Below are 13,146 nucleotides of genomic sequence, written 5' to 3'. Positions count from 1 at the left end.
GATCCAGTTGCTTACAGAAGGCTAGTAGGAAGGCTATTATATCTAACAAACACAAGGCCATATATCAACTATGTTGCTCCACAATTAAGCCAACTCATGGCAAATCCTACCACTGCTTATTTTAAGACCATGACTAGGGTGCTTAGGTACATCAAGGGTAGTCCAGGGCAGAGACTCTTCTATGGAACATCCTCTTATCTCCAACTCAAGGCATTCAGTGACTATGACTGGGCCTCATGCATTGACTCTAGAAAATCTATAACTTGTTTGTATGTTTTTCTTGGCAATTCTTTGGTTTCTTGGAAATCCAAGAAGCAGAACACTCTGGCACGATCTTCCTTAGAAGCAGAGTACAAGGCACTAGCAGCAACATCTTGTGAAATTCAATGGTTAACATATATGCTTGACAACTTCAGAATTCCATTCAAAAGGCCAGCACCCTTATATTGTGATAATGACCCAGCAAGGCCTATAGCAGCCAATTCTGTTTTCCATGAACGTACCAAACACATTGACATTGATTGTCATGTTGTTAAGGAACATATTCAATCTAACATGTTTCATCTTCTACCAATCAAAACTACCCAACAGTGTGCAGACATTCTAACCAAGGCATTAGATCCTTCTCCTTTCATCTTCTTATTGTCCAAAACTCTTCTCTCTTTGGGATATACTCAATCACACCATGATCATTCTTTGTTTACCAAAAATGTAGGTACTCACTTCACTGCCTTACTTATTTATGTTGATGATTTAGTGTTAGGTGGTAATAATCAACATGAAATAGATCTTGTTAAAGATTATTTAGACAAGCAGTTTAAAATTAAGGATCTTGGTACCATTAAATGTTTTCTTGGATTAAAGGTTGTTAGGTCTAACAAAGGCATCTTCCTATGCCAAAGAAAGTTCTTGATATTCTTTTAGATGCATGATTTATGAATTCAAAACCTGTCCCAACACCTATTGTCAAGACCACAAATCTGCATCAAAATGACTCAAATGCATACCAGGATCCAGTTGCTTACAGAAGGCTAGTAGGAAGGCTATTATATCTAACAAACACAAGGCCATATATCAACTATGTTGCTCCACAATTAAGCCAACTCATGGCAAATCCTACCACTGCTTATTTTAAGACCATGACTAGGGTGCTTAGGTACATCAAGGGTAGTCCAGGGCAGAGACTCTTCTATGGAACATCCTCTTATCTCCAACTCAAGGCATTCAGTGACTATGACTGGGCCTCATGCATTGACTCTAGAAAATCTATAACTTGTTTGTATGTTTTTCTTGGCAATTCTTTGGTTTCTTGGAAATCCAAGAAGCAGAACACTCTGGCACGATCTTCCTTAGAAGCAGAGTACAAGGCACTAGCAGCAACATCTTGTGAAATTCAATGGTTAACATATATGCTTGACAACTTCAGAATTCCATTCAAAAGGCCAGCACCCTTATATTGTGATAATGACCCAGCAAGGCCTATAGCAGCCAATTCTGTTTTCCATGAACGTACCAAACACATTGACATTGATTGTCATGTTGTTAAGGAACATATTCAATCTAACATGTTTCATCTTCTACCAATCAAAACTACCCAACAGTGTGCAGACATTCTAACCAAGGCATTAGATCCTTCTCCTTTCATCTTCTTATTGTCCAAGCTTGGAGTTATTAACATCTACTCTCCAGCTTGCGGGGGGGGGGGGTATTGGAGTCAAGTCATCATGCTCATCATAAACTCACATAGAATTCTCGATCAGACAAGGCTCAGGTAGCCAAGGTCGTGTGCAACATCGTGACCGAGGATCCACGACCAGACTTGACCAACTTGGCTCAAGACGCATCAAGCATGCACGACCATGGTGCATCAGGCACATCAAGCATGCACGGTCATGGCGCATCAAGCATGCACGGTCTTGGCGCATTAGGTGCATCAAACATGCATAGTCATGGTGCATCAGGTGCATCAAGCATACACGGTCAGACTGGAAGGTTGGCACATCAGAGGCGCACAAGGAGACACGGTCAAGGCAAGTCAGACACACCACAAGGACACGACCAGGCTCATGGCTTGGTACATGAGCATAGCATGTTGGCGCACCAGATGGTGCACCAGTTGGCCTTTATACCTCGGTCAACACAGACCCCTTGGAACACTAGGAGCATCATTAGCAGACCAAGTCTAACTACCCTTCAATACATATTTAGCACATGTGTATAATTATTAAGCACGTGTGTTTTATATAGTCAATGTTAGTTTTATTCTTTAGTAGTTAGTTAGGCAAGTAGCTTGTTTCTCAAGCAAAGCCATTCTATATAAATGGCTCTTGCACCGTTTGTATGATCATTGAAAATAACTTCCAATCAATAATATAAGGTATATTCAGCATACTAATCGCTTTATGTGGGTTAGAAGAACACTAGAAACTTTGTCTTGTTTTTCTAGCATATTCTTGATAATGAGAAAGTAAGTATTAGTTTAGTAGTATAAGATTTTATTGGATCCGCAGATAAGTCAAAATGTCAAAAACTCAATTTTTAAGAGCAATATTTGTTTGGAGGAGCAATCACATACACCGAAAGAAAGTAATTTTGTATCCATAAGGTGAAAAACAATTAGTTATACCAAAAAATATATTCTTGATAATGAGATGCCAAAAAATGTAATATCCTGATAAATTACATTTCCAAATTTAGTGCTCTTTTGATATAAAAGTTTGTAGTTTTTTATTTTTTTTTAAATAAGGTTAAAGTTACAACACAAGTATGTTTGGCGATTCACCTAAATTATAAGCTCAGGGTTTTTTTATGAAAAAATAAGCAAAAAATGATCTCTCTTCTATGGTGGATGTTTTATTTATTACTTATTCTTTTCAACTATTTTCACTTCCTATTTTACCCCTCAAATTTCAATAACACTTTCATCTTTTTTGGATTATCTCTCCTTGGATTTGGATTGCTTATTTTATCATTTGTGCACTATTGATTTTGTAATTTGTCTAATTAATTTTAGTAACTTTAATTTATTTATGTGTCATATTGTTTTTAAATATTGATATATGTTTTTTATATTATCTTTTATTTTAATATTTTTAACTTTTTCCATAAGGTATTAATTAAAAAAATTATAATACAAATATATAAGATGATTAATATTAAAAATGATAAAAAATATACAAAATAATCATAACATAAACAAATAACTTTATATCATTTTTGTAAGTTACTATGTAAAAAAAAAATCTACATGTTGGGAATCTTTCCTAATAGATGGGGAAACATGTCCACTAAATTTTGGTAGATGATCAATTGAAACATTTAAAATGATGGTCATTCCAAAGTCTTGAAATTACTCTTTGGTTCTTGAAGACTATGAAGTCACTAAGACAAAATTGACATTTAGCAACGCCCATTTAATAATGTTTTTGTGTTGAATGTTGTTAAATGTAAGGTGAAAATGAATCAACAACGTTTGGTGAAGTAAGTATGGTTAAATGTGATAGGTGAATACACATTCAACAATACTTGCTTCAATGGGCGTTGTTAAGAGTCATACATTCAAAATTTCAACATTGCTTGCTTATGTGAGCGTTGCTAAAAGTCCTACATTCACACATTTAACAACTCTCGTTTTAGTGAGCACTGTTAAAAGTCACACATTTAACAATGTTTGCTTCAGTAAATTTTGTTAAAGTCATACATTCAATAGTTTTTGTTTTAGTGAGTGCTGTTAAAAGTCATACATTCATACATTTAACATCACTTGCTTCAATGAACGTTTCACTGTTAAAAGTCATACATTCACACATTTAATAGCGCTCACTTCAGTCAACGTTGTTAAAAGTCACACATTTAACAACGTTTTCTTAAGTGAATGCTGTTAAAAATCATATGTTTAACAACGTTTGCTTCAGTGAGCTCTGCTAAATGTCATACATTCACACGTTTAACAACGCTTTCTTGAGTGAGCACTGTTAAAAGTCACAAATTTAACATCGCTTGCTTCTGCAAGCACTCTTAAAGGTCATACATTCAAACAACGCTTATTTTAGTGAGCTTCAATCTTTGCAGATTTAAAAACAAAACTTCATGCACAATAATACACATATTATTCAGTTCTTTATTTCTCTTATTATTATTTTTTTTCTCCGTGGGTTACCTTTTTTCTCTTTTGTTTTCAGTTTCTCTCTTCAAACAAGTTGTCAGCTTTTGGATTCTCTCTTCAAGCATTAGGTGAATCATTGTCTTATTTTACCTTATTTATTTCTCTTTGATTTACTCTTGCTTCTTGTATTTACATCTATGTTAACTACATAATTTATAATGTATAAATTTATCAAGGTTGAATCTAGCTGGAGGCGTTGGTGATTTACCAAACTTCCAATCTCTGTATGTATTTCTTGTATTTGGTTATTATTTTTTCATTCTTATTTTCTGTATAGATTTTGATTTGATTCTTATTATATTGAATTTGAACTATGTATTTTTTACGTTGACAAGAAATTCTTTTATTTCTTCACTTAAGGGACACAAGAAATTCATGGATTAGTCGTCTACATCTTCACCACCTTTGTCCCTTTCATTAGTCCATATAATATTTTGAGTTAATGTATTTGAACTAAGGGAGACAAGTTCATAAAATGGTTTATAAATTGGGTTTTCAGAATGATGTTTCTATTGCAAATGTGGTGAAGTTGGGAATGTTTGTCATGTGTTTGATTGAATGTCTAAGAGAGGTATTATCTTATTTATAAAGGAGACATTTAATAGTGTTCCTTTCAGTGAGCGCTGTTAAATGTCTGTTTTATACGGCGCTTTAAAAATGTTGTTAAATTTAACCTTATAATCTATTACCCTCACATAGACAGTGTTTGAAAGCGTTGTTGAATGACAATTTTAAGCGATGTTGTTTTACTATTCTGGCATAGTGAGTCCAACTTAGAAAATTAAAACAGTATTTTCAAGGTATCTTGAAATTGTGGCAATAATTGATCATCCACTATGTCTTTGTGATGAAGTCTTTATCCCTTCACTATATAAAGGAAATTGTGATGAAGAGATGAACAAACAAGTGAGAAGAACAACATAGAGAATAGGTGAGAGAATCTATATTCATCGTAGTGTGAGATTAATATTCTTTGATTTATTTCTTTAAGTTGAGGTGATTTTTCCATGTTAAATTTTTTGTATTATTCTAATATTTTTCCCTATTTTTATTTATTCACTTGTCGCTTCCTCAAGTTCTCATTTTGCATCACATATGAAGGAAATTAGTTCTGAATTTACACTATGTAAACAAAAGTATTTAGTTTATATTTATTTTAACATAAATATATTTTAATCCAACAATTTATAATCTTATATTTTATAAACTATAACTAAAATCTTAATTTATTTCAAACATGCTTAGTTGACATATTTGCTTGGTAGAAAACATTCTAATATAATTGATTTACCAAAAAAAATACTCGTAATAAAAAATATCGATTAGAGAGAAATGAGAGTATGGAATCGACTAATCGTTGCATGTTGACATGGATGGGGATCACCCATCATTATTCCTGTACCACTTGATATCCTCATTCCATTAAATTTTTTAACTTAATTAAAAAAAAAATTATAATAACATAAATTAATATTTTCATATTATTCTATGTAGGTTGGTTGGCTAGGTATATGTGGACAAAATTATTTTAGGACAGGGGATGCTTGTCTAATATTCTTTGTACTAAACATTAGTGCAGAGAACAAAATATCACAAAGAACAATTTAATTTTATGCTAATAACTTTTTTTTTAACTCAAATTATGCACACCGTTTCCCTATAAGTTTTCAGCCGACATGATATCTACCATGTAACTTTTTTAAGTATAATCACAATAAGGAAAATAAATAAACAAAAAACGCATCACACTAATAAATGAAGACGAAAGCATTGAATAACCCGAAAACCTAGAAAGTTTCTTTTAGTCAGACCAAGACTTTTCAATTTAATTTTTAGGGTTTCATTTCTCTCAAAAAAACCATCTTCGGATTAGCAATATGAAAAGTCTAGCAAGAAGGGTTTTTACATAAATTAATTTCAGATTGTGCTCCTTTCCAACAACAAAAAAAAGGTATTATCCCTCGAGTTCACACCAAGACAAGATTGATGTATAGCCTTCGTGACAAGCGTTCAAAACTTGGTTGGCCATCAAGACTGTGTCCCCAAAAAATGGCCCCCAAGTTAAACTATATCGTAACGGAGGATTAACCCAATATTTAGTTACAAGGATATATTGTTCCAAAGTATACCCCAAATTATATCTTAAATCAATAACAATCAAGAAATTGAAAAAATAAAAAAAACAATGAATATTTAATTTATTTAATTGACATTATATATTTTCATAAGTTTGATATATAATTTGGGACATACTTTAGGATAGCATATCTTTGCCCAATTTAGGTAGTCATCCAATTTCTAGCAGAAATTTAACCATTTTCGTACAACACTCTACCATTATTTTAACTAAGTATCTTTGCAATGAAAATTAAAATGACTATAAATTAGAAACAATTATATTTCATATCAACATATATATGGTCAAATAAGTCTCCCAAAAATTAAATGACCATCAACTTAGTTTTTAATGAAATTGAACACTAACTAAATAATTAAAATGCATAATTTTTGGGGGAGAAACATGAGATCCAATCAAGGATACAAAATGCCAATAGACAAACCCATAGGGTTGCAATATACAAGACTATTTAATTTACGGATTAACCCGCTTCCATACATATAGGATTTTGAGTTTCATACCCTACTCTTTAAGATTTATAATATACTTTTAATGGGAAAATACGTCTATGAAATGGTGGAGTCATGGATGATTGAATACAGAAGTTTGGAGTTTGCTGGAGAAAGAAGGAAATCATGTTGATGGATTAAAAAGAGATATCGAAGAAGAATAAGAAGAAGAATGTTGAGAGAACAAGAGTATTTGGGAGGAGATGTAAATTGAGAACAAGTTGAATGATTCCTATTAATTGGAAAACTAGAAAGATACAAAATGATATATATATATATAATCTATACTATTAATAAAGGGAAAATACAAAATAACTACCCATTATGGTGTAACTATTTTCTTATTTTATCCTTATTATCTTCTTATTTTAAAAGTGTATTTAAAAAATTGAATATTAGACCAATTGAATAAATTCAACCGTAAATTTAGCGCAAAAAATTATATTTGAATTTATAAAATACAAACTATACATTACAAACGATAGGAAAGCGGGTTGACATGCACGAGAGTGCATGTCAACACGCTAGTAATAATAATGGAAACTTATAAACAACAAATAACTAACTGAAAAATAACAACCTTCCCTCTTCGCCCTTATCACCACTTCTCAAACCCCACATCAAAATCACTTCTATATATGTCAACTACTCCCTTCAACTATTTTTGAATCTTCTTAATATTTCTTATTTTTCTTCCTCACTTCATAACCCCTCATTCCCTACATGCATATTAGGTAACAATGAAACAAAAAACTTTTATATAAAATACTACAAAGACTGTGATGACTTCAGAAAATTTTCTCCTTCAAAAGTATGAAAGTCCTACATGTGTATTCATACCGAGATTGATCCTTGTTGTATCAATACTTGATCTGTGGAACCAACACTGCAACAAATTTTGTATTTAGTGAAGGTTTTTTGTGCGATTAGTGGATGTTTTTAACCTCCACAACTCCACAATATAACTAGTAGAAGTATCAAAAACCTCCATAGTTATAACAGCTAGAACCATTTTGTGGAGGTTTTAAAAAGCCTCTGGTATCTATACATTTGTAGCGGTTTATTTGTGGAGGTTTTTAACGTCCACTATTTGAAGAGGTCTTTGCAATGTTTACTATTGAGGCTTTAAACCTTCATTATTTGATAATGTTAATTGCTGAGATTTTCAACCTCCACAACTCGAAATAACGTATAGAGACATGCTGAAAGAAGTAACTATTATATGTTTCTAGAGGAATTCAACCTCAATTTAATTTCATAATTTTCACAACTTTAATCTCATTAATTTATAATTGTTATTTAAATATACAATACCAAATGCAAATTTTTTTAACAATAATAGTACTTCATTGCAAATAATCAAGATAATGTAACATAGATGAAAGAGTTATAATTCATCTTTCATTATAAATCTAAATACACCATAAAATCTAAGAAAACTAAAAGTAGTCTCGTATGACACTTTAAAAAAAGATACATAACATAAATCCTAAATGTTGCTGACTCCATATGATCCTCTTGGACCTAAAGGTGTATTAGGCATACTTGCATCATCATTTTCCTGAAGTAATAATATAAAAACATTTAGTTAGAACAATAAAAAAACTTTAATAATTACCGCATCATTATATACACTTGGTTCATATAATATTGCATGTCCTATGATTATGCACACTTGAGTAATACATTTCTATATATGGTATTCACACCTTACAATTCTTGTAGTACACAATCCTGAATTTACTTTAATTTTATCAATTTTCTATGAACTAAACACTACAATATCATTTGAATAAAACACTAAAAATCAAATACTATATAATTATACACTCCATAGAATCAAATACTGCAATATTATATGAACCAAACACTACAATATTATATAAACCAAACACTACAAATCAAACATTGTCTAATTGGTATAAATTAGGAGATAATATGTTGCTTAAAGTTTAATATCTATTGCTCCTGATTATTTGTATCCAAAGGTAGTTTTGTGCTTATAATGAACTTTATCTTAATTTTTGCATCCAGGGCCAAAATTAATAATATAAACAAAACCAAATTTCATTATATTCAAATCAGGAAAATCAAATAAACAAACAAAATATTGAATGTAATAATGATACTTGCACATACATGTGTAAAAAAGTTAGCAAATCCTTCAGGGATCCCTCATTCTTTCATTATTATGTAGGACTTAAATGTTGATTCCAAATTGTTGCATCTCTCTCACCAATCATTGGATGATAAGATCCAAGAGTGATCTAGTCTCATCACTCTACCAACTGAATCATGAGGAGACATTACAACATTTTTGCCCTACACCAACGGTTCAAAATCGTGGTCTAATATAAAAAACCGTGGTCTTTGTCATAGACAATGGTTTTCTAACTATGGTAGTCTAAGGCATTGCCTTTTGTTTAGGCAATGGTTTTTGACATAAGGCAACAGTGGACAAAAAACTGTTGCCTTTGAAAGTGACATAGGCAACAGTTTATTTAGTTTGCAAAGACTATAGTTTTTAACTGTGACCATAAGTAACACTTAAAACCATTGTCTATGATAGTTCATAGAACAGTTATAAAACCATGGTCATAAGTAACACCTAAAACCGTTGCCTATGATAGTTTATACAACACTTTAAAATTGTTGCCTTTGCTCACATTAATAAATATAAAAAAATCAGTAGAATTTCAATATGAGGGCATGCTATACATGTATTTCTTATATCATGGTTTCTATGATAAATACCAGGACATCTGATTTGGCATTGTAATAGCCAGTTGCAGCAAAAGGAAAGAACTTAATTATTCCATATACAGTCTGGCTCAATTGTTCATAACAAAGAGCTTAATAAAGAACTTAATTGTTCCATCTCAAATAGCAAAGAACTTGATTGTTCTATATCAAAATAGCAAAGAACTTAACAAAGAACTTGACAAAGAACTTAATTGCTCCATAGCAAAGAACTTAATTGTAATAGGCTACTTAACAAAGAACTTAACTTTTCTTCTATATACAGCCAACAACCTCACTCAATTGTTCCATATCAAAATAATTGAGTATTTTAACCTCTAAATTGTTCCAAATTACAAATTCACCAACTTGGATGCTTTCAGGATCTTAACTTTGCAAATAAAAATGTTCTGGGTAAATACTATAAGTTGCCTTCTCAATCTCTTTTTCAATACTTTCAAGGATGAATTTCTTCACCAACTCTTTCAGATCAATGGATGTGTCCTGGTTAACCATGATCTCCCTCATCTTCCTGCAAATCTAAGAATATAAACATATATTTTGCATTATTAGCTACACATTTTACCTTCCACCAACACCACAAAAAGGAAAAACTAAAACAAAATAAGAGGGGGAAATAACAAGTGACAAAAACCCAATTCAAAATGGTTACATTATGAAAGCATATCTAGAAAATTGATCAGCAATTTGAAGTAAAACAGTGAGTATGCAACACTAACTAAGCATAAAGTTGGTACATAATTTGAAGGAAAGAAGTATGCACACACCAAGTAACAACAAAAATCGCATTATGTCAAATACATCTAATTATACTTTTCTTCTATACAGCCAACAAAACAAAGAGCATTACCTAAGAGACCTAACTCTATGTCAACCTATAGATTAAGCTAGTCTAGCTGATCACAAAATGTAGATAGAGAAGAAAGCAAGAAAGTTTTAAGAAACTAACAAAATTCACAAAAATGTATTACCTAAGAAATCAATCCACCTCACTCTTCCCATACTCTTAAACTATTGTTCCATAACCCCGTTAAAACTCCTACACTCTCCTTAACTCACTATGCTATGATACCCCTACTTGTTATAGTAATATCTCTCTCCCCATCTGTTTCCACTACTCCCACACTTACACTCATACACACACTACAATCTACATTTACACAATTCATTTTTCTCCTTTAAGTCTTGTTCACACCAAAAGTTATCCTTTAACATCTCATGGCTCCTCTCTCCCTCATAATTCTCATATTCTTCTTCATCAATTTCCCTACTCACAAACACTAGTACCAATTTTCTCTCTTTGATAGCCAAAGAATGTGGAATAAAAAAAAAGTAGTCATATTGCTTTCTTATCTGAAGCTTTGAGCACAATAACAACATATTTCGCTTCATATTACTGTGAGTGGCTTAAAGAATTCTGAATTGTATACAATAATTTTGTCAGATTACTAAATCATATCAATGACAAAGACAAAATTAAGCAATGAAAGGTTTAACACATAGAATCCATGAATTACAGTTTTATTGAAAGATGATAAGAAATCAGAGCAAGAGACTCACATTTTTTGTCATCACGTGTTCAAATTAAGCATATATAATTAATTTTATAAGATTATCACACAACAACACAACAACTTTATTATCCTTAATTTAATTTCATGTTATCAATTTGCACAAAATACTGAAATCTACATAGTGATTTAAACTAGTTCTAATATGTTTATCAATTTGCAACAAGATGCAACTAATGTCACTCAGAATATGTTTCAGAAAAATCAAACTATTCCAAATTAGGGATTTTATGACAAACCATGTGGACAGATTCCTTGCTCATTTTACTAACAAAATTAGGGATTTCATCACAAACCTTGTGTTCCAAATTAAAATAATAAGAAGAGATACCTATTAGCTTTGTCTTTAATTTCCTTACATAATTATGGATTTCATGACATACCTACGAAATCTCGAATGTTTGTTACACAATCTCGAATTAGGGAAATGAGAAGAAAAACGAATGAACAAGTGAATAAAAACGAAGAAAACCGAATGAACGAACAAGTGACATATTGAATGGAAATGAAGAATAACAACAAGTTACCTAATCCTGGTGAATAAAAACGTGGAAATGAACGAACATCTGAGATTCAATAGGACTTGTTCTACTGGGTAGTGTGGAATAGTGATGAAAAGTTGTGGAATGGTTTCACTGTTGCGGAGAAGCAGGATTGATCTTGTTGGCACAAAATGGAAAGAAGTTGAAGAAGTAGAAGGATTTGTAAACCTAGTCCTAGCGAGGGTTTGTGAAGTGGAACTGTGTAAATTAATTCATGGTTTGGCTTTCAAAAAAACTAATAAAATCATAAGACCACAGTTTCTTTTATAAATGATACAACTACAAATAGAAAGACCAATGTCAAAGAGAATGACAATAGGCCACGGTTCAGAAACTATGGTCATAAAGTGAAGTAGACAATGGTTTTGAGAACAACTACATCAATAGGCAACGATTTTGAAAGCATGGTCTTAAAATACATTAGGCCACTACTTTGAGAACAATTATAGAAATATTATCAAAAACCATTGTCCAATAAAATTAATAGGCAACAATTTTAAAATTGTGACCTATCGTACTTTTAGACCAAGGTTTTAAAACTGTTGAAGATGGAGGTGTTGTCGTGGGCCAAATATGTAGTAGTGAGAAGCTTCAGATTTGTCAATGTTGGTTTGAGTCAAAGCTTCTTGAATTTGTTCCTATATGCATGCAAAAATGTTATCAATTATAAAAAATTGAAAATTAAAATTTATTGCATGCAAACAAGATTACTTATTAGATTGAACCTACCACTACATTCCTTGCCGCTTCATTTGCAAATGTTCCATTGGCTATTCTTTTGTTGTTATATAAGATAAAACAAAATACCATTTCAATCTTTTAGTTATCATTCAGCAACCACCCCATAACTTGCACTACTTGCACTTGGGTTTATATTTATTTATTTTATTTTTGTTTTCAAATGTTTAAATCAACACTAATTTTATTAGTTTTATTAATTTAAATAAATCATTGAAATGTATTAATTAAGTTTTACTTAATTATATTATAGATGACTCAATGATATTATTTGTATTTTTGTGCTAGCAAAAATACAATAGTATTTCACTTAGGAAAATATACAAAATTAAACTATTTAAATTAATCAAAAATATTTTTTTTTCCAACAAAAATCAGAACACTCGTTAATGTATGACCCTGTAGGTTCATTACTAAACCAGTAGTAAATTAACTCATTAATTTACTAATCAATGTTGGTATCTAGCAACGCTCCTTAACGACCGGATAGAAATGAAGTATTATCTTTTACTTTAGAACAATTAGAAAAATACTATAATATTTCCTTCTATCCTTACAGCTATATGTTAACTATAGAATATGGTATAATTGTTAAATTCTAATAAGTTAACTCATAGTGAATGACTTAAGAAATGCATTTCTTCATTCGTTCAATTTCCTTTGGCCAATGTCTTTATTTCTATAGAGTTCAAAAATATTATCATGAGTTGATAAATTCTTTCTTGATTAATCATTAAGTCTA

General features: G+C 31.3%; 1 protein-coding gene across 1 annotated transcript; it reads left to right on the top strand.

Moving 5' to 3' along the window:
- On the top strand, positions 936-1,775 carry LOC109359830 (uncharacterized mitochondrial protein AtMg00810-like). Its single transcript, XM_019604526.1, has one exon. It carries the CDS (start codon positions 936-938, stop codon positions 1,773-1,775), a length of 840 nt encoding a protein of 279 aa, XP_019460071.1.

Source organism: Lupinus angustifolius, chromosome LG11, assembly GCF_001865875.1.
Source record: "Lupinus angustifolius cultivar Tanjil chromosome LG11, LupAngTanjil_v1.0, whole genome shotgun sequence".
In the NCBI taxonomy this organism is placed as follows: Eukaryota; Viridiplantae; Streptophyta; class Magnoliopsida; order Fabales; family Fabaceae; genus Lupinus; species Lupinus angustifolius.
Note: the sequence above shows the minus strand (reverse complement) of the source record. Positions and strands in the feature narration are given on the sequence as shown.